This window comes from Cynoglossus semilaevis, chromosome 9 (genome assembly GCF_000523025.1).
Source record: "Cynoglossus semilaevis isolate Cse_v1.0 chromosome 9, Cse_v1.0, whole genome shotgun sequence".
In the NCBI taxonomy this organism is placed as follows: Eukaryota; Metazoa; Chordata; class Actinopteri; order Pleuronectiformes; family Cynoglossidae; genus Cynoglossus; species Cynoglossus semilaevis.
Genome location: NC_024315.1, coordinates 16,665,969 through 16,686,934, shown reverse-complemented (window position 1 = coordinate 16,686,934; position 20,966 = coordinate 16,665,969). Strand labels below are relative to the sequence as shown.

General features: G+C 43.1%; 1 protein-coding gene across 6 annotated transcripts in view; it reads left to right on the top strand.

Moving 5' to 3' along the window:
• Nucleotides 1-20,966, top strand: part of grk4 (G protein-coupled receptor kinase 4) — a 52,861-nt gene that overhangs the window by 21,578 nt on the left and 10,317 nt on the right. For all 6 annotated transcript variants that reach the window (XM_008317628.3, XM_017035062.2, XM_025058608.1 and 3 more), the window contains 7 exons: nucleotides 767-862; nucleotides 5,997-6,109; nucleotides 7,435-7,512; nucleotides 9,094-9,194; nucleotides 14,788-14,880; nucleotides 16,448-16,511; nucleotides 16,828-16,968. In XM_008317628.3, coding sequence (XP_008315850.1) covers nucleotides 811-862; nucleotides 5,997-6,109; nucleotides 7,435-7,512; nucleotides 9,094-9,194; nucleotides 14,788-14,880; nucleotides 16,448-16,511; nucleotides 16,828-16,968 — 642 coding nt within the window. In that variant the 5' untranslated portion in view covers nucleotides 767-810. The remainder of the gene's footprint in view (nucleotides 1-766; nucleotides 863-5,996; nucleotides 6,110-7,434; nucleotides 7,513-9,093; nucleotides 9,195-14,787; nucleotides 14,881-16,447; nucleotides 16,512-16,827; nucleotides 16,969-20,966) is intronic.

Below are 20,966 nucleotides of genomic sequence, written 5' to 3'. Positions count from 1 at the left end.
GGGTTTCTGTCTATTAGTCATCTGTGTGGACAGTCTCTAAGGTTGAACGTCTGTTGTAACCATGAAAGGCCTTTTTATGCTCAATCAAAGCGTGAATCTGGGCCTCAGGGAGAGAATAGCTCGGTTCACCCCTGATAACAACCTCACACACACACACACACACACACACACACTGCCAGTGCTGCTGAAATGTGTGTTTCAGGATCATGTTTGGAGCGATGCCTTCAGCCACTTGAAGAACATGGTTTTTCCTAAAGGTCATCTGCACCAAACCGGGGTCATCTGATTTAGCAAGTTGTGTTTGACTAGGCCTGTGTGTGTGTGTGTGTGTGTGTGTGTGTGTTTAGCTGAACTTGTGGGGACAACTGCCATAGTTGTGGGGACACTGTCCAAGTGGGGACATGTTTCTGGTCCCCGCTGAGTGAGAGGGTTTAAAGTTAGAATTGAGTTAGAACGGGAATTAAGGTCAGAGTAGAGATAGAATTAATGTGTGTGTGTGTGTGTGTGAGAGAGAGAGAGAGAGAGAGAGAGATCTTTAAAGCTGTCAACATTCTTCACCACATGCTCTGACATGATGCATAGAGGTGACTGGTGAGGTGAACCAGCTGTCCCTGCCTGCAAGGTCAACATTCACACACACACACACACACACACACACTCTCACAGACTCCTCTGGTCTGAAGATAAAAAGATTACCACCAGGTAGAGGTGGTTGTGTCTCCGAGGTGTGGCACTGAAGTGATGAATCTCCGTCTCTGTCTTTCAGGTGGAGGAGGGAAGAGAAACGGCCGCAGTAAGAAATGGAAGGAGATGCTTAAACTCCCGCACATCAGCCAGTGTGAGGAGCTTCGCCGCACCGTTGGTAAGACGTGCAGTGTGGTGCTGTGTGTGTGCGTGACTGTGTGTGAAGCTGGATGTGCCCATGCAGTGTCACTGGGGTGTGTCTCACTGTGGGGGGAAGTTCAGATTGAACTTCCTTCCTGCTCTCTCCCGTCTCCGCCCGTTGTTACAGGCAGTGAACAGGAAATGCTATGCACGTATGTGAATGTATACAGTACGTGTGTGTGTGTGTGTGTGTAGGAGTCTCTAATTTCACTGTCTCTCTTTTGACATTTTGGTGTGTCTCACTCACTGTCTGCCTCCTCACCAACTCCAAACGTCTCTTGTCCAACGTCCTTCCTGCTCCCTGAAGACAGAGCAGGATTTTATCTTTGTGGCCCAGACAAGTGTTCTACTCCTGGGCTGTATTATCTGCCCGTCCCCTCTACACAGCCAGCTTCTCTGAATGCCACAGCACTTGATGTGTGTGTGTGCGTGTGCGTGTGCGTAATAGTGCGTCACAGCTATCTCTGCCAGAGATTGTGGTGCTCCCCTCCCCCACGTGCCCTCCCACTCTGCTATCTTCGTGCCTCCCTGGTCCAACAATCTGCATCGCTCACTTCTTTTTCCACCGCCTCAGAACAGAGAAGTGGAACAGTGGAGGATCTGATCTTTGAAGTTTAGCTACGTCACATTGTAGTTGTTGATTAAACACATCCTTTAAGGAAAAACACAGTGTTTAATCTGCATCCACAGACATTTACACTTCTGTCTGGATGACGTGCATGTTCTCTATCACCTTTTTTTAATTGTTCTCTACTTTACATTTCTTACTTTTTTACATTTTCTTACTAGTTTTATTGTTGGATTATTCAGCCATGTTCTAGTCTAGTTTATCAATTAAATTGAAATGAATTATGAATGTATTTACTAATATCCGCAGGTCCTTCAGAAACAGTTTGACACTGTTCTGTGTCTGACCACAGCTGTCTATGAATCCCTGAATCTTTACGACCATCTCCACCTCCCCTCTCTAACTTCATCTTCAAACCTCTCCACCTGAACTGACTCTCTGATCTGATCGTTTCTGGTCCTGTCCATCCTGGTCACTCCTCTGAACATCTCAGCATCTTCATCTCCCTAAGAGCCTTGACACTGGGCCAGTCTTAAACACACCTGTGAATTTACACCTGTGTCAATACCAATAGATACATGTTTTTTGGTTGGACAAGTAACAGCCATATTATCACACACTCCCCCTCCCTAGTCCCCTACAGGGGGCCATGTGGGACATGACACACATGGTAGCTAAGTCAGAGGGTCACAATAGGTGAGATAGGGTTCACCATATGGAACAACTCCCAGGAGAGTGGTCCTGAAATCATTCTTGGGAGGGTCACCAGTGTTTCTACTCCTGGCCTTTGTCGTTTCTGTCTGCTGTGATTGAAGGTGTTCTCCCCGAAAACACGGCTCCTGCTGAGGAGCAGTGTTGAAAAGAGGATTAAAAATATGGATATATATAAATATGTGTGTGTGTGTGCGCCTGCCCGTGGGCACATGGCAGCAGTGTAGGAATACATACGTCACTGTTACATAGACCCTATTGCGTAATTTCCCTATCCCAGCGAGTGCAGGATCAAAATAATCCCTGTGAGTACTTAAACACACAGACATGTCGGCATGTGCATGTGCACACACTTTTGTGAGACACGCACACACAGACACACACAGGTCCATGGAGTGTGTAGGCAGAGTGGGCTGAGGATACAGTACAGCAGCTGATAGCTGTGTCTTTGTTGTGTCTTGATAATGTCAGGCATTTGACCTTAGCCTTGACGGCGGGGCTGTATTCTAGGAAGCCCAGATTACATTATGAAGGCTGCAGCCACTTTGTCTGCCCACCTCACTCAGACCCTCTCTCCCCCACCACCCCCACCCCGTCTCCCACTCACTTCTTTTTCCTGGTCGCTCTACAACACACACAGGACATGTTACCTTCACTCACTGCCATGTTAAGCTTGTTTTACCTGCTCCTCAAACCCATGAAAGGAGGCTAACTGGGGCTAACGGCTGTGCTGTTTGTGTTTGTGTACTTGGCCTACACACATGCACACTCATGTTTGTGGTGCACACTCACCTGTCACACTGACTCAACATATATTGGCCAAAATTTGAGTTTTTTAATTATGATATAATTGCTGCTCACCTCACTGATGAGTCACTGGTTTACTAGTTTGAACTAGTTCATGTTTCACCATAGCCTTCCTGCTAAATTTGAATGAATCAACTCACGTAAGGCCTCGTTTTTTTATGCTGCCGATGTAACTTGATGATGAAACAAAAAATGAAACAACAATCGACCGTGGGAAAGCATTTACTTATATATTCCCAGACGACATGCTGAATCAAACAAGTAGCACAAACACCTAACGTTAGCTACAACAGTCCTGGTACAGATTATTTTAAATTGCTCCATTCTCTCATTTGGATTAAATTCAGTGCAGATATTGAAATTACATGTTGCCTTTTATTATTCATTCATCTTTGTTCCATTAAGCCCAGGAAATGGTGATTATCAACCATCGAAAAATGACGTCTGGTTGGAAAAGCGTTGGTAAAGTTGGTAAAGCTTTAACAGACAGTGCACACACACACGTGGACACAGGTCACTTCATTTCTGTTTTTTTTCTAGAAAGGACAAAAATGTGCAGAACAGACAAAAGAAGACCTGAAACTTATTAATAGTATTTCTGATCACGAACTCTTCAGGGAAAGGTCACTGACCTTTACAACTACTGCATCATTACCATTTCTTTTGTGTTTGTTTAGTTTTGGTTTCCAACCATTTTTTTGGCTCCGATATTTTTAAACATTTATTAATAGTTTCCTACCATGAATAGTGCAGCCGTTCTACGAACAGCTCAGAAGAAGTCCAGCTGGGTTGTTATCTGTGTGTAGGTCGACGTAACGATTTGTATCTGTTACATTTACAGGAATCTGCTGTGTTTTATGCCGTTGACTCTGTGTTATGAGAAACAAAGATACTAAAGCCCTCGCTGTGCCGCGGGGCGGAGTCTGTTGCCAAGATACAGTTCTCCGTGTACCATTAAAAATGTAAACCCATTGTGGCAGAATAAACACAGTTGATACTGTACGTTAATGCTGACACTGTGAAACCATAACAAAAGCCTGTTACTGGGTCAGTGACAAAGAGGAGTTTGTGTGATGTCCACATCAAAAATTTAAATTTGTTAAAACAACGTTAGGTGTTTGTTCCAATGAGAATTTGCATTTCTGTTGGTGTCACAATATTTTATCTGACATTTCCACTAGCACTGCTCGATTAAGGCAAAAGTCCTGATCACGATTATTTTGATTTATACATGTTATATATATATATATATAACAAACAGGACAACATTAATGCCCTGACAGTGGCAATAATCGCCTTGAGTTGTATTTGCTTTGTTTACATTGCAAAAGTTAAGATGTACGCTAAATATTTCATTTAATTGCCACTGTATAAAAATGCTGATAAATGGTGCAATAAATCACATTAAACATCATCATTAAAAAATGTTATTGTCTTAAAAAATGCGGTAAATAAAAGTAAAATGTTATCTTTATTTCATTTCTTAAAGGTTTAACCCGAGTCCAAGAGAGGTTAGCCGAGAATGCTAAATGTTAAATGAGGTGACGTGTGATGAGCATGGATTTCACATTTGTTAATCAGTTTCTTTCTAATAGAACGCAGCATTAACATCCACACCTGTACAGTATTATTGAACCACACCACAGGAGTAAAGGTCCAGACTTCAAACATTTACTCTCCGTACAGTGTGTGGGGTTTTCCCAGCTCACAGCTGATGGGAGGAAAACACCAAGGCAAACATCCACCGTTCAAAGAGAAAAGTCAGCATCTGAAGGCAAGTGCAGCGTCATGCTGTTTGTAGAGAACATAGTTTTGTTTTTTTTTTACAGAGAAAACAATAAAGTCACTCTGATCTCTTTGGCAGCGTAGTGATTGAAGTACTGGGGCTAAAACAGAGGCAACAGAAGGGAATGCTGGGTAATGAAAGTCACAGCTGGAGCAGGACTCATATGAAGATTTGATTTAGCCGACCACTGGAGGTTGTACTGTCACTACCGAGAAACGTTCATCCCATTCATGAGTCTCTCCTCCTCCTCCTCCTCCTCTTCCTCCTCCCTTCCTGCTGCTCCTTCTCCACCTCATTCTCCTCCTCCTTCTCAGAAACATACATGTGTTCCTGAACGTGTGTGGCCTATTCTAGTTTGTGTGTTTATCTTGCGTGTGTTTGTGTGCATGTGTGCGTCTTGACTCTCTGACAGTGATGGAAAACGTCCTGGGTCGTCGTCCTCGTATGGAACCAGAGGAGAAATGACTCAATTGGACATCATTAGTCCTCATAAGCAAAGGCCAGCTGTACAGAAACACACACACACTCAGGCAGGCAGAAAGACACACACACACACACACACACAAAAGCGTAATGCTTTCCCTCACCTTAAATATTACTAGGGTAAGAAAATATTGATACACTGAAATATTGTGATTTTTTTTGTATTTCACGATACCGTGTGGATGTTTCACAGCACTCATCATTTTTCTATTAACGAGTAACATGCAAATATTCTCGGCGTAGGTTCATTTTTGTGTTGCATTCAGACCTCGGACCACCAGTTGATTGTACAGGGGCTGTTTATATTTGCAGGTATTTGAGACTTTGAGTCAAACGATCTTATTTTTTCATTAGTTTATCCCAAAACTCCTGCAAATTCTTTTGTTTCTTCTCTAGTGATTACAAATGCAGATCCCTCTGTTCCAGTCGTAGTAACCTGATGTTGATAATGGAACAACATTGTGTGTTTACTGTGTTCACAGTTTTCCTACAATTAAATTGTTCAAAATCAACCTCAAAATATCGTCGTGCCTAGAGTATTGCACCATATCACTATATATATCGTATCGTTGCCACTGTAATGTGTTACCTGGCCGGTTCCACGTTGAAACTAAAGTGTGATCATGCAGGTAGTTGGAGATGGGAACTGAGCAACAAGACCTTCAGCCTTGGACCATTATCCTGGAACCAAAGCAACATCTCTGTCCATGTTTGACCGTTGCTCTCCTTCTTCTCTCTCTCTCTCTGTGATTCCAGAGAGGGACTACACAAGTCTGTGTGAGAAGCAGCCCATTGGACGGCTGTTATTCCGTCAGTACTGTGACACAAGGCCGGAGCTGAAACGCTGCATCGAGTTTATGGACGCAGTGGTGAGTCTTTAAAACTTTAGGACTGAAATGTCTTCACTTTTCTCTTTTTATCCGTTAGAACAGAACTTCTTTCACATCATCTCCTCCCATCTCTCTCTCTCTCTCTCTCTCTCTCTCGTGATTGTGTTTCTGTGAAAGCTCAGAACAGAAAGGGGAAGTCATTTTTTTGCTCGCTCTTGTTGGCTGTAACGGGAGGTGTGGGTGGGTGGGTGCAGGCAGGGGGTGATCGGCTCCTGATACAGCTGTCAGAGAGCAGACCCCTCCTCTTCCTCCATGCACTCCTCCATGAGGTCAAGCCCACGTCAGAGGCAGGTCCCCTGGGTGAGCAGGCAAACACAGGCCTGAGCTTGTGTGTCTGCCCCTGGAGGTATGTGAGAAAGGAAAACAGGGGCTGGAGGGACGGGGGATTGGGAGTGGAGGGTGAGGAAGGGGGGCGAGGGGATCATGCTTATTTAATAAGAGACTACATTAGTCATTTTCAAGGAGGCCAGACAGGCACAGAGTGAAGAAAGCAGGAGTTTCATGAACTCAAAAACAAGAAACAAATTATTTCAAAATGTGTTGTTTTTAAAATATTTGGTCAGTGCTCTTGTACAGAGTGTTGATTAGATTCTGCAGGAAAACTGTGCAGCCATAATAACACAGAAACAGATAAAAGGCTCAAACAACAATCCGTCAGGAACATCAGTTCCTTCATCTGCAGAAGAAATACTTAGAACATGACCTTTTCTTCGACTGGTGTCTGACTTGTTGACACTAGTTGACAGAAATACAACTAAGGACAACAGTATGGCTCCGTCTACACCTCCCCGGTCCCTCTGAGAGTTCATTTTCTTGCCGTAATGTGGCGGTGGCACGGCTTGGTCACGGTTCCATCAGCCCGGCTTGTTTTCAGACAAAACATACGGCTGGAGGCAGTCAAACTCCAGACCATCTCCCTGCCTACAGCCATATTTGACCAAAAACACAATCTGTGATGGTGCGATGTGTGGAAATGTGAGGCATCATCCTGGTAGGTGACAGATGCCACAGAGTGAGCGCGAAGGCAAACATGTTTGGCAGTTCGCTGCTTTGACTGAGAGGAGAAGATTTTGTCATCAGAAGCAGTGACGCCTGGTCAATTATTCATCTTCTACTCTCTCTCTCTCTCTCTCGCCCTTTCTGCTTTTCTTCTTCTTCTTTTTTTTCAATGCCACCCTTTCATCACCCTCTGCCCGTCTGCTGTCTGTCTCTGCCACTCTGACCTTATTTGGAGCGATATTAAAGATGGTTTAATGAGTGCTGGCGTGATGGTTCACACTCTCCTTCTTCTTCTCTTTTGACAGGCCATGTATCAGCTGGCTCCTGATGAGAAGAGGAGGGACTGTGGACTGAATATTTTAGACACATACTTTAATAACGGGGTAAGATGTAAAACACACAACAGAAGACCAGATGTGCTTTCAGGCTGATACTAGGTAGCCCATGGCCTTGTGGTTGCAGAGGCTTGTCATCAAAAGGTTGCTAGTTTGAATCCCATAATCAAAAACTCCAGGTAGGGTGTAGCCCACTGTTCCTGTGTCACAGATGGGTCAAATAAAATGCAGAAATATGTACCGTGACGTTAAAGGTGTGGTCTATGCAAACCAAAAATCTTTTAACCAAGAGAAATGAAGGATGATGTCACCAGGGTGTAGGAAAAACTCCAACCAATAAATGATTGATTGGTTCTGTGTCCTGGCAGACCATAGATCACACACATTTAAGTCAAGGCTCCCGTTAAACCCGTTCCAGTTCTGTTCTGGTGTTTAATATTTTCATGTAGTTTGTCTTTAAATCAGAACAGACCAACGTCAAACTAACATTCTTCATTTTCTCCCTAAACAAACATCAGTGATTTTGAAACAGTGGGTATGGTCAGTCCATGTGTTGCTTCCAGCAGGTGTCATCTTTGTCCAGTGTAGTCCGGAATGAAGATCTAGCTCTGTTTTATTTTTTTTATTGTTTTTATTGTTTTTATTCTTGGTCTTAATTCATACAGTAAATGTTTGTAGATCTGTCGTTAATAAAATGAAGCTGGCCCTAATGTTTCTTAAATCGATGTTCAGTATTCTTGCCCCCGCCCCCCCAGCCGTGTCACTCACTGTAATCTCTGTGTAAACACACTGTATGAGGTGATGGATGTAGACGAAGGCCTTAATTGTAGATTAAATACAGTCTTAAATGCAAATTACTACAAAAACAAATAGAGGATTTAAAAATGTCACCAAGGAAAATGAAGCATAAACTGTGTACAGTCGGGGCAGGTCAGAGAGAGTCACACACTTCAGGGAACAGGAACCAGTAACAGCCCACAGGACGGCATGAGGGTGTTTCAACTGGTGGTTCCCAAACCTTTCCTGGCCTTTGTAGTCACACAGAGACCTATTCAGGCGACATCTTCAAACCTCCTTCATGACCTTCACGTCATCAAACTGAAAAACTGATTTTATTGAACACAGACGTTGATGTGACACGACTCAGAAGCATCTCCTCCACTGTTGGACGAATAAAGGAAACATTTAAAGCGAAATTCCTCCCACAAGGGCTCTGTGCCTCATGGGGGTCCGCCCCTCACTTTGGGAACCACTGCTTTAAACCGTGTTATTTACAGAACCAAAGACTTACTCCACTGTGGTCAACTGTCTCTTTGTACTGCAGCTCGAGTAAACAGTCTGGGTTGAGACTTTTGTTTTTATGATGAATGAACGAACCGTGACAGATGAACTGTTAGCACACACTCCACATCACTGTGTGTGTGTGTGTGTGTGTGTGTGTGTGTGGACGCCATCAGAGAGGGACTAATTGATCGTGTAATGTTGTTTCATGTTCTGATCTGGTCCACATTACATTTGACTCATGCTTTATCTGATCCCTGTCTGTCTGTCCTTCTGTCTGCCTCTCTGTCTGTCCTTCTGTCTGCCTCTCTGTCTGTCTTTCTGTCTGTCCTTCTGTCTCTCCTGCAGTCAGCCGCTCATCTGCCAGATATTCCACAGGACGTGGTCTCCGGCTGCAGAGACAGGCTGGAGCAGAGTCCGTGTAAGGAGCTCTTTGACGACTGCACCAAGTAAGTCCTCTCCATCAGCAGCAGACACACGTCCCTCACATGTCCCACCCCCTGGACACTTGGTACTGTTAAATCAGGTTACTATGGTGCTGGACCTGGATGACGTTGTCGTTGTTCTCTCAGGCTGTCTGTCAAAATCAGGAGGCAGAAGGAAAAAAAAACCCAAATCAAATGATTCACAGTGACTGTGTGTGTGTTAATGTTTATGGAGTCTGTAGAGTAATGCAGCCTGTCACTGGTGGTGACCAGGCAGCTGCTGGAAGTTGTGTAGTAACAAACACACACACACAAAATGTGTTTGCAAAAAACACATGCACAGTGGAGGCGAGTGAAAAAGAGCAGTGGGCAGCGAGAGCATCCGGACGGCTGGCACGAAAACAACAACCACCTCAGTGTTTCCCCCTCACACACACACACACACACTCACACACACACACACACACAAACATGCAGGTGTTTCTGCTTCCTGTTCACAGAGGCCCGAGAAGCAAACAGACCAGGGATTATTACTCTCAAATATACTTACCTTTCACACACACACACACACACACACACACACACACACACACTTCAGTGTGACGTTGTATTAGCCGATCATTTAATTCTGTCGTGGATGGGTTCTGCTGCTCAGGTTTGAATGAATGATATACTGTGGAGGTGAATGGACCTGGTTGTTGCCGAAATTGATGCCATTTAATCAGAAAAATCACTGAAATGTTTGGAAGGAAAACTCTGAGCTGCATGAGACGAGGAAGACGAGGTAAACGGTTTCAGCCGTCTTAAATGTTCCAGTGTGGACCATGCAGCGTGAAGATAAAGGTCCTCAGACACACGACATAACATGGTTGATGACACATGCACACGGCGTCCTCTCAGAGAACACCCGGGTTCCGTCAGCCTCGGCCGCGACCGTGTTTCTACAGAACTGTGGAGAGGAGGAGAGACTGGAAATGCTGTGACTAGTCTCTGAGACACTGGAACCCTCATCCTCCCCACCCTCCAGGGAATACTGGAATTGTCTTGATGAAAATGAGCAGAAGTGGGAATCATAGATGGGAAAACACTCCGTTATTTTCCCAGCCTGCTCCTGTGTTTTGGGAAACGGCTTGAGGAGAGTTGTTTCAAGGATGTTGGATTCATAAAATCAATATTCCACAGACGTATGAGGAGTTAGTCCAGCAGAGAGGGCAGAGCCCGGCCGGCTGTGTCTCTTTTATGTCTTCTGTTTTTCTGTAATGTTACCATTCATTTCCCTGCTTGTCTGAGGAATAATTAGGTGAATAAAAGAAGAAAAATGACAAAGTGGCAAAAGTGAATAGAAGTGAAAAGAGGAAACTTTGAGGAGAGTTGTGAAAACAACTCAGGCAAGTGCTGGTTCCTGAACGCCTCACGGCAGCAGCAGCACTTTAGCTGTTTTGAATGAGATTCCTGTTCAGACTCTGCCATCACTCCTTCCACTATCATCATTATTTGTATTCCGCTGTGGCATTTTTTTTTTATTTTCTTTAATTTCCCTTTTTTAAATTCCGTAAGTGACTTCCAGGGATTACTGGCTCTTTTCTTTCTCTCTGAGGGGAAGCCTGTAGGAAAGCGTGGTGCTGCACATGGAAACGTGACATTTGGCAGAGCCACACACACCCACTGGAGGAGAAGCATTAGCTCACTCATGGATTTTGTTCTGCTGCAGTGGAACATTTGGTTATGTCATAGCCAGAGTAGAGCGTGGCCGCTCAGGTCATGTGTTATCGTGTTACTGAGCTCTCTGCTGATTTTTCTGCCCTTTTTCTTCCTCCTCTGCTTCTGCCTTTGTGTTAACAAAAGCCAGATTGTAGCTTTGTTCACGTCTCCTCGCAGCATTGTCTCTGCCTGGGAACCAGGCACTGCTGGGCTCCTGATGATCGGACAACACACTACGTCCAGTCTCATCTGGTCAGTTGTCCACGTTGTCCACACGTCTCCTGATGATGCTGTTTGTCCTTTGTTTGGAGGAAAAAACAATTTCAATATTGGTTAATGCTGAACTGCAGACACACAAACGTATCACTGTGGGGTGGGGGGGGGGTGTTGCAGGTCGAAGTTGGTTTTGTTTTGGATATAGAATGGTTCTGTCTTGAAGCCATAATAATTATTATATAAACATGACTTCATGACTGTCCAAAAGTGTTTTTAACAGCCTGATCACTGAGCATGGCACACAGCGCCAAAATGAGGCAGACTTCAGCAGAGATAGTTGACGTTAGCGGAACATAGCTGTAACCCTGTATCAGAACCAACTTTATCTATCTCCTGACATAATATTTTTTGAATTACTCCTTTAGTGCAGTTCATGTGAAAAACGTCAGAAGGCAGAAAATGGTTTTGTTGTCGGTGTTTGTGTGAAGTTCTGGTGGTTCGACTTGGTCTTGACTTCAGACGTTTATATGTTCTTACTTTTAAGTCTTGATTTATTTCACCTAAAGTTTTTTTTAAAGAAATGCAGGAAATTGTTTCAAAAACATCGACATATCAACAGTCTAATCTGGCTTCAGTTAGATTTAGATACTCATCTTCTAGTGCTTACACCATAACAGGGTTGAGCTGAAGCTACAACTGTCAGTTTTAGTCAGTTTTAGTTCTACAGTTTTAGTCAGTTTTAGTTCTACAGACAAAACAAAACTTAAATTATTGTTTAAAAAACTGGATATTATATTGAAGTTATTAAACAAAACAAAATGGACCATTGATAATTTATTTCACTCTGAGCAGCAGAAACCCCCGACTTTACAGGAATATTTCTGCAGCAGATCCAGACTCAGAGTGTGCAGCTGTCAGTGTCAGTTAGATGTGAACACAGAGGGAACAGATAGACCATCGGTTGACACCAAGTTGAATGAAGGTCATTATTGTCGTTGATCTCTGTAGAAGAATGAAGATCTCGTCTGGACCCGTGACGATGACTGATGGTAGAGGCCCAGTTCGTGGGCCAGGCTGCCAGCAGCCTAATGATGACATACTTGAGTTTTCTTTTACACTGCTGAGGTGCTTCCCTGGTGGAAACTCTCAGCTCTGGAGGGTTTTTGTGCCAAGAACAGCCTCCCCAGTGCTGCTGCTGACCACAGGCAGCTCTCCTTTTCCTCCTCACTGATGAAGTAATACAGTTTAGGAAAAATCTCCCGGCCAAATATGAGCATCTCTCCTCAGCGTTTGGGTGGTAGAGGAGTCAGCTCCACTTTGTAACGCTGGTATGTTGTGGTGAGTGTTGGCTGCTGGCGGAACACAGTGTGATTACACTGGGCAGCGGCGGAGAAAGGGCAGTTCTTCTGTTTGTTTCGTAACCACTGTGTTTTGGATCCAAATACAGCACACGGCCTCCTCACTTCTGTTCAATCTCAGGCCTTTATTGTGAAAATACCCATGTGTTTTCTCTGGTCCGTGTGGTCTTTACTGCAGGCCCGTCAAAGCTTCACACTCACACACAAACTACATTCAGAAACACTGTGTCCTCGTCCAATATGTGGGATGGACAGTTCGGATTGTTTTTCTGGACACGACTTTGTCTCCATGTTTTGGAATGATTTTTTCAAATAGAAAAAAATGTCGAGGCTGATTTTAATGATCTGGTTCCTTTTTGTTGCTAGCTGTAGCCTCGGTGGAACTAAGTGAAGAAGAAGAAAAATAACTTTTGTCCCTGTAGTCCTGTAGTGATCACAACCTAACCTGGGATTTTAGAGACTCGTTTGTTTTGAACTTGGAACCCTCTGATGGGGGGCAGTTGTCTACACAACTGTAGCTGCCATCTAATGGAAAAAGCTATTAACTAATGATAGTTATTACCGAAATGGTGGGCAAACCTTTACGGTCAGGGGGAGAATATATGATGGACAAATTCTGGACTGGGCTGCTGTCCACTTTTATATTTATGGTCCATTATTGAAGATGGTTACGTTTGGGCAATTTAGTACCAACGTTTATCAGGCCTAATTAAAATGCCAAACAGGTCATGTCAGGCCTGCGGGCCATAGTTTGCACATAACTGTTGTAATCTGTAAACATCAAACCATGCAGTGTGGAAAGTAATGGACATGGATGTTAGAAGCCGTAAACAAGTTCCCAGTGAAATACATGATTATGTACACTTCATATATACATACTTTATTTTTATATACACTTTATGCATGGCTGATGTGACACATCTTAGTTGGCAGTAGTGGTGTAAGAAAATATTATTACACTGAAATATCAAGATATTTCGTTTCACGATGTCATATCGATCTTCACAGAACTGTAGCGATTAAAAATCTAGATTCAATTGTTGAAAAACAATACTCATCGTATTATCATGTCTGTGGTTTTACAATACATTGCAATTAATCGTATCGCAATATGTATCAAATATCCAGATTTTTGCCAAAACACACCCCTAGTTGGCAAAGACATAGTTAGTTATTATAGTTAGTTATTATTATTAAACAGTTATTACATACTTACTGTTTATTATTATTTACGTACTTTTGCATTTGCTATGTTTAGTGTAGCTTGATTGTTGATTGACTGACTCAAATGAAAGAGTGAATGACACTGAAGATTACAGGAACATTTAAAGAGTTTAAGTTCATTTCCCAGTGTATTTATACCAACAGAACCGTCTCTGCCTCCTGCAGTTGACAGAACACACAGCGGTCCTGCAGACAAACAGCCACACAGCCCCTCCCCCTGCACTAGTTCAAAACATGAAGGCCGTTTGATGTTCACAACACTGACCTGCCATCCTTTATTTATTCGCACATTTTCCACTATTGTTTCAGTGAACTCTGCAGTCCTCCCACAGACACCTGAGTGTGAGGCTGTTCAGCTCAGCTCCGGTCAGTTTGGTACCAGTGTGTTAAAAAGGACACGGTTGGTCGGTCCAACAGGGTCTGTGGCCACGCAGTGGTTCTTCAAAGGACACTTGTATGTGAGGTCAGATGTTCGTGTCAAGGAGTCGTGCTCTAACAACTCTCACTGCAGTGGTGATTGATGTCTGGGCAGGAGAGGCTGTGATCACCACCGACCTCACCAGGGAATTTCTCAAAGATGAGGCTTTAGTTTTAATCAGACAGAACGTGGACGGTGGTCACAGGAATGTTTAAAGAGGACAAATGGATGCTGAGAACACAGTCTCTCTGTGAGGAGAAAAATAAAAGCCTGAAAAATCTTCCCTTTCCTGGTTGACTGGAGTGGAATGTTCCTGTTCAAAGGAATTTTTCATTTTTCACGGTGGCGTATCCACCGAATTTTTCCGACTTTCCACTGAGAGCAGCTTTGAACCGTAACACCGCCAGCGAAGCTTAGACACACACACACACACACACACACTCACACACACACATCAACAGGATAAATACAGATACACACACACACATGTGATCCAGGGTGTAGTCAGATAAAAAGGATGTGTTTGTATTCACTGCAAAGGTTAAAGGCCTGTTGTCAGGAACAGAGGTTCCCTGTCTCTGCGGAACATTTGGCATCAGATCTAAATCTTGGGTCTTTTGATGGTTTGGTGACACGTTTCTTGAGACCTTGTTGTTCTGAAACTCACCCCCACTCTTCCTTTCTCCCTGTCCTCCTGCAGAATAGTTCGTGATTATCTGAGCGGAGCTCCATTTTCCTTGTACCAGGAGACCATGTACTTCTCTCGCTTCCTGCAGTGGAAATGGTTGGAGAGGTGAGTCGTCAGTGTAAAAAAAAAAAACGCCCAGAACAAACACTTCTTTCTTTGGCACTTAAAAGAATTTTAACTTGTGATTTCTACACCAGAAAAAACAAACTTTCAATTTACTCAATAAAATCCTGGTAGTGCTAACATAGCATTAGCATGTCTCAAACTAATTTCAGTATGTTCAGACAATGTACTTACCCACATAAAGCCCACAGTTGCACTCATGGCTTGGTATCGCACATAATTGACCCTAGCAAAATGTAGCAAATGTAGATAAAAAATAATTTCCTCTTTCGGCCACGAAGCGCCTCTGCTTTGTCAACATCTCGTCTCGCGGCCGCTCTAGACATGTTTAGTTTAATTAAAATTTGCTCACCACTTTTCAGTTCGTTATAAAACGGAATGTAAACAGAATGAGAAATTGAGTAATAAATGTACTCGTCCCACAGAATGAATTTATTGCATGATTAAATTATTTAAACATTGACATTTTACCTTGTATAATAAAACAACAACAAGTTAGATGTTTAAAATAGATCTTCACTGTTTACCAAGTCAGAAGATGAAAAAAATGTTTTGTCAATAATTAATATTTTTCTCACGTGATAAGTGCCCATACAGCACATCCAGCTCAACATCAGCCTCACACACTGGAACACAAAGAAGCGACAAAGTCACGTGACTCAGCCCTGTGTTTGGTACACAGCACAGAGTCCGGTTGATGTGTAAAAAGAAAACAGTTATAATAATAATAACTGTATATTATTGAAATAAAAAGGGGACCAAGACACAAACACTGTGGCAGTATACACTTTACACTGACTAGTAGCATCAGCAGTGTTTGTACTAAAACACAACTTTGGTTCTGCCGTTCAGTGAGTGAATAATCCATGATGCTGCTGTGGTAGAGCAGCGGTGGGAGCAGATGAATCACACAGGACCATGTCATGTCCTTCATGGTCTCTGAAAATGAACTGAATAAAGAAATCAGACAACAGTTCTTAGCGTGGACTGACGCCACACACTCAGTGATCACTTGCTGCTTGCGTGGTATTGTCTCTCGTTCGGCAACCGGGGAAATATTTGGTTAAAAATTTTGTTCGTGAGGAAAAGGGAGGCGTTGGAAAACGGAGATTCCACTGTAAACCAAGCTAATTAAGAAGAATCAGCGTCGTTAGTCCACATACATAAACAAATTATTTTTGCTGCTGTATCAACACAGCGTAGTCTGGGCTGGCTTCGAACCCGTAATTTGTCTGACAATATAAATAATTATTTTACCGCTAGGCCACACACCGCCCCAAGTGGTGACGTTATTTAAAATGTATACCTTGAAATAAGTCCTAGACAAAACATTGACAAACTTGTCACTTCAATCACTTCACTGAAAAGCTACATCCATAATTAGCCATGACGTAGTCAGAATCTTCACAATGTGCTGGATGCTAATTTTATTGGGTTTTTTTTTTTTTTTTTGACAAAAGTGTATTCTTATTGTCTGTTTCTCACATTTTTCTTTCTCCCTCTCTTTCTTTCTCTCTCTCCCTCCTTCTCCTTCTGTCCATGGCTGCAGGCAACCAGTCACAAAAAATACCTTCAGACATTACAGAGTTTTGGGAAAAGGTGGATTTGGCGAGGTGAGTGGTCATCACCGTCAGGACACACAGCTGTAAAAGCCTTTTTTCAGAACAAACCCGCTCCTCACACATCCTCACATGTCTGGAAATGAGACGTTAATGTTAACAGTTTAAGCTGCGACAGGTAACCTTTAGCACAGCGTTAGCTTAGCGCTGTTTGTCTCCACTCCACACTGATGTGGCTGGAGGAATCTGTAACCAGACATGTTAACTCCCATTAGTTTTACTTTTAAAGGTTGATATTTACGGTTAGTAAGTACGTGTGTGTGTGTGTGTGTGTGTTTGCACTAATGTTTCCTTGCCGCCTGTTTTCCAGGTTTGTGCCTGCCAAGTACGTGCCACCGGTAAGATGTACGCCTGTAAAAAGCTGGAAAAGAAGCGTGTGAAGAAAAGAAAAGGTGAAGCAATGGCACTAAACGAAAAACGCATTTTAGAAAAAGTTAACAGTAGTTTTGTAGTAAGTACTACTTTTTTTCTTATTCACTCTTTTATCAGTCTTGTATTGTTTCCTGTGTCCTTGTGTGCATGTGTGCATATGTGAGTGTGTGTGCGCGCCCGTGTGTGTGTGTTGTTTGTCATCAGTCCAGGATGCTACAAATAAAATTGAACGGCATGTTTGCAGAGGTACAGTGTACGACGGCTGCTGTGGCCCGAGTCCTGTTTGTTTAGTGACGTTCACAGCAGGTGTTGGACCTGGAAACACACACCAGGACATTACAACCAGCAGAGGGCAAATAAGACAAAATGGAAATCACATGATCCACCTGTGGCACTAACGCTGCTGCGCCTGTGATCGTTGTGACAAACTCAGCAAACATGCCGCAGTTGGATTTTGTTTGGAGTTCTGCGTCTGTTCCTGCATGTGTTTGTCATGTGTTAAAAATGTTCTGTTATCACCTCACTAGAGATGCACTGATTGCAATTTATTGGCTGATTCTCAGTTCTGATTTTTTTTTTTTTTTTTTTTTGGTAGGTGTGACTCGCAGTTACCTTAATTTAACAGCCTTTACAGAAAGTAAAGTTGTTCAGTGCCAAATTTTATAATTCTCAAAACAAACACAACAACATTTCCCACAAACTCAGTCACAGGTTCTCTCTTCAGACCAGCACCGTTCAAAGTAAAGGACTTAGTGACAGGAATGAAGTAAATGTTTTTAATAGTCAATTAATTCATGACTTTTTACCTTGTCTGGAATAAACATATCCAGTAACTAATACGAGCAAAGTGCAAACTTGGTCAATTTCATGTAATGAGTTCAGTTGATAACCAGAGAAAACAAGGATTTGAACCGACAACATATTCAGGGACTAGGTGATACCAGCTGAAGTTAACAGTTAACCTTATTGTTATATACTTATATACTTTGAAGTACTTCCAGGCTAACGCCATGTTGGTTCCAGCATGTGAGTGTCAGCGCCCTCTCCTGTTCGCCAACACAGAACATATTTATAAAATGTTCAGCTGCAAAAACTGCAGTACGTGTGGTGACCAGTGGGTCACCAATACTGGCTGACCATGCCGAAGACCAGACAGTTCCCATCACTGGCCTGTGGATCGGTGCATCTCTAGTTTGTACCAGTGATCGCTCTAAGACAACAGTGAAGCTCAGCTTGTTCTCAAATCTCATTACGTGAATGGTCAGAAATCGACTGTTAAATTTGAACCAGATCAACTACAGGAGTAACTCCATCAGAATCAGCTGTGGTTTAGTGTGGTTTTCTCCTGTAGCAGTGAAGGGTATTAAACCCTGTTGATGCTCAGCTTCACTAGAATTCACTGGAGCAGCACTGGATGTTTTTTTTTTTCTGTGTGGACTTGGTGGTGATGGTTTAATGTAGCAAAAATGTCTCTTCCCATGAAAGCAAGGATTCAAGTAGAATTAATGAGCAGTGGGCGGGACTCATAGCTGGGCTTCTGCGTTATGATTGGATCAACTGTTGAAGTGGCAGAAGCAGTTTTTTTATTGATGAGTTTCGTGGAGTCATTTTGTTTGTGTTTCTCCAGTGTTGTCGCAGTTTCTGACCGTTTCTTCCTTCAGTTTTTTATTTTTCACATTGATCCTGTTTTTCTTCTTCTTGATGTTTATATCATTCTTCACTTTTATCCACCACAGATGGATTTCTATTGAAACGACCAGGCCTGTGATGGTTTCCACTTGTTTCACTGACACTGTTTATTACAGTTCTACAACAACTACATAAACACATACAAATACTCACTACATATTAGAGCAGCACAGTGTGTGTGTGCGCGCGCGCGTGTGTGTCCTTGTTCTGTCTCAAACCTAGAATCCAACACTTTCATACAATTTTGTTTTGTTCAAAGACAAGAGAACAGGTGTAGCAGAACATTATTTTAAAGCTACAGACTCTTGTTTTCAGTGAGATTAGAAAATGAAGGAATGACCCTGCTCTGCCCTGTGCTCTTCACAGTCACGCTGTTCTGACTAATTTCACTTAACAGTGTTTTATTTAAAGTCAGAAGCATGAAAAGACTGCAGTTTCTTGGCCTGGACTGCAAAGTTTGAACCGCTTCACTGCGAGTTACAGTTTTTTTGTATTTCTTCCACCATGTTGGTCTCCGGTCCAGTCCAACACTGAGGGACCAAACAGGAAGTCCTCTGAGATTAGGATCTCTTTCCAAGGAAAACTGGCCAAGGCAGTTCAGTGCTCTCAGCAGAACGGCAGTGAGCTGTTCATCAGTGCAGTCAGAACCCTGACGTCAACAACTAGTTAACAACAATTCCTGGAGGTTCTTCATCAACCAGACACGTGAATCATATTTAAGATCTAGACCAAGGTTCAGAGTCAGAGTGGTCAGCGTTTCTCAGGCTAAAACCTTTTTACCCAGAAACACACGTCAAACCTAATTATGAGGATGTTGTCATTCTGACATTTAGACTTTCTGAGATTGCTTTTTTTACTGTAACCTATTCCAGCCATCATCACTGTCAAACAAAGTTTACGGTTCAAATCATTAAAAAAACAGCGCCCCATAGTGTTGTTTTTAAATAGCTGTTTTAATGAACAGAGAATTGGTAGGAAGTTATGAACTGAAAAACGTTTGAATGTCTGAAAAGAAGGTGCTCCTTCATTTGGAAATATATGGCCTGACTTTGTATTGACAGGCAGATTCACACTTCCTGCTGTACAGGTATACAGTATACAGTATAAGACACATTTGTGTACTTTCACACTCACAGTTTGTGAAGTCAGAATATAAGGCGCGGCTTCACGTCTGTGAAACACAGTCCAGGTGTGATTCATCATCGACTTCTGTTGCAGCCACAGCTCTTTTCACGTCTTAAATCAGATCTGGGATCTTATTCTTTCTTACCATTTCCCTCCTTCAATCCTTTCATAAAAACATAATTCCTCCCCTCGACTGGTAACGTCAGGCGCCAGACGCAACTGGAAAAGCAGTGATGTGTGCTTCTCTTTCCATGTCGTCCATCCGTACGCACAGGAACGCCTCAGGTGCTCGGGAAAAGAAAACTTAGCTTTGGCTCGCCATCTCACTTCGGTGAGAAAAAGGATTGTTCCACAGACAAGAAAATTACAGCAAATGTCTGCTTCACATTCCTGGAACGTGTGAGAGAGCGACTGGAAGGATCATTTCTGGGTTCTGGGCGCGTGTGCTGCTTGAAATTATTTGGAGTCAGTGCAGAACATAGAGTAGAGCAGTAACAGCAGCAGTAACAGCAGCAGCAGCAGTAACAGCAGCAGCAGTAACAGCAGCAGCAGTAACAGCAGTAACAGCAGCTCCGTCACCTGGAGCCTCTGCTCATGTAGTCACTCTACATGTTGGATTAGTCTGTTTTAAAATGCAGGGTGAGCTGAGCTGCTTATCCTTGTTGTCAGTGAGTCATGGCAGAAACGTGTATAGGCATGTACACACACACACACACACACACACACAGTGGAGTGGGTTTGTTACAGAACCTCAGACTTACAGCTCTTATCACCTGGGATTGGCATATGATTTTTTCCGTGTTTGTGTGTGTGTGTGTTTGTGTGTGTGTGTGTGTGTGTGTGTGTGTGTGCTGCAGGGAGAACTGATGACTCTCCATGTGCCTCTCTACCTACGAGTGCAGCTCTGTTGCGTAGCAACACTGACCAAACAGCGGTAGCAAGGAAAGGAGTCAAGTGCTCTCTCAAACACATCATCTCTCTCTCTCTCTTTTCTCTCCAACTATCTGTGTTTCTCTCTGTCCACCCTTGTTCCTCTCCTCCTTTTCCTCATCGCTCTATCACTCTTCTCTCTCTTTCTCTCCTTTGATATTGGTTCTGCTTCCTCTAAATCTGCCACAGTTTCCTTTTTCTGGCGTGGATGATGGTGTGATTGACAGCCAGGCCATCCAATGGAAGCCTGGGTCGATCCTGACATCCATCTTCCCTTTAACTCGGCTCCTATTGGACGCCTGTGTGTTGTGCTGTATTCTCTTGTCCTGCGTG